The sequence below is a fragment of the Phaethon lepturus genome, unplaced genomic scaffold (assembly GCF_000687285.1).
Source record: "Phaethon lepturus isolate BGI_N335 unplaced genomic scaffold, ASM68728v1 scaffold16711, whole genome shotgun sequence".
Lineage (NCBI taxonomy): Eukaryota > Metazoa > Chordata > Aves > Phaethontiformes > Phaethontidae > Phaethon > Phaethon lepturus.
Window position 1 is genome coordinate 13,131 of NW_010518627.1, and position 1,351 is coordinate 14,481.

The window sequence follows — 1,351 nt, forward strand, 5'->3', positions numbered from 1 at the left end:
CATGGTATCACTGCACCCCACTGCGAAGGGTGTCCTCCCATGCATGGTATCACTGCACCCCACTGCAAAGGGTGTCCTCCCACACGTGGTATCACTGCACCCACTGCAAAGGGTGTCCTCCCGAGCATGGTGTGGGCATGCACCCCACTGCAAAGGGTCTACTGTATGGTGTGATTAAGTGCTCGCTGCAGAGAGTCTCCCCATGCACACAGCATCACTGCACCCACTGCAAAGGGTCTCTCTCCATGCATAGTGTGGGCATGCACCCCACGGCAAACGGTCTGCCCAGACGGTGTGAGTGGGTGCTCACTGCAAAGGGCGTCCCCACACACAACATCACTGCACCCACTGCAAAGCTGTCCCGGCACCTTTTCCTCTGTCCTCCCACCTCTCCTGGCCCCTGCCCCCTCCCGCAGAGCCCCAGGGCAGCACGCACCCCCGGGCTGAGGAGGGCACAGAGGTCCCCGGCGGGAGCGAGCTCCTGCCCAAAGGCGAAGTGCGTGGCGCTCTCGAAGGCGATGGGCAGGGCGCGCAGGCAGGCGGCATGGCTGGAGAGGCACAGGGCGATGCAGTACTCCCGCAGGAAATCTGCTCCTTCAGCATCAGCTTAAGGACTACCGGCGAGCCTGGAAAACGGGGCCGGGAGGAGCTGAAGGGGGGTCAGCACCAGCTGGGGCACCGAGGGGGTAAGGACAGGGTTTGGCATGGGATGGTTTGGGCAGAGCTGAGGTTTAGCTCAGGTGGGTCAGGCACAGAGGTGGGGCTGTGCACCTCTGGGGGAGCAGGTTCCCCAGCCAGCAGCAGGGTCACCCTCCCTGTCCCATCCGTCCCCCCCAGCGCCCCTCACCACCATCCCGGGGCTCCGTCAGCACCACACGGCCATACGTCCCGCTGCCCAGCTCCTCCAGCACGGCGTAGTGCTCCTCCAGCTCCCGCTGCGGCACCTCCCGGCCCGTCTGCACCATCAGCCGCTCCAGGAACTCCTCGTTGTCCTCCCCGTCCTCATCCGACTCCTCCATGGGCCCTGGGGAGAGCCAAGCCCCCCGCGCTGCTGCGAAGACCCACCATCCCCGGCCTCTTGCAAGGGGAGAGGGCGGCAGCACCAGCCTCACAGCCCCAGGGCACCCGGCCAGGACAGCCTGGTCCAGGCCAGTTTAGCCCAGCTCAGCCTAGCGGAGCCCAGACCAACCTGGCCTGAAACATCACGGTCTAGCCCAGTTCAGTCCAGTCCGACCCACCCAAGCCCAATACAGTCCAGCCCAGCCCAGCCTAGTGGAGCCCAGATCAGCCTGGCCTGAAGCATCCCAGTTTAATCCAGTTCAATTCAGTCCAGTCCAATGTACCCAAGCCC

At 64.5% G+C, this 1,351-nt stretch overlaps 1 protein-coding gene across 1 annotated transcript in view; it reads right to left on the minus strand.

The window, feature by feature from the left end:
* Positions 1 to 1,019, minus strand: part of SBK3 (SH3 domain binding kinase family, member 3) — a 2,326-nt gene extending 1,307 nt beyond the window's left edge. Inside the window, 3 exon segments of the mRNA XM_010296804.1 lie at positions 437 to 588; positions 591 to 626; positions 848 to 1,019. Of these exon segments, the coding sequence (XP_010295106.1) occupies positions 437 to 588; positions 591 to 626; positions 848 to 1,019 (360 nt within the window).
* Between the last annotated feature and the right edge of the window lie 332 nt (positions 1,020 to 1,351).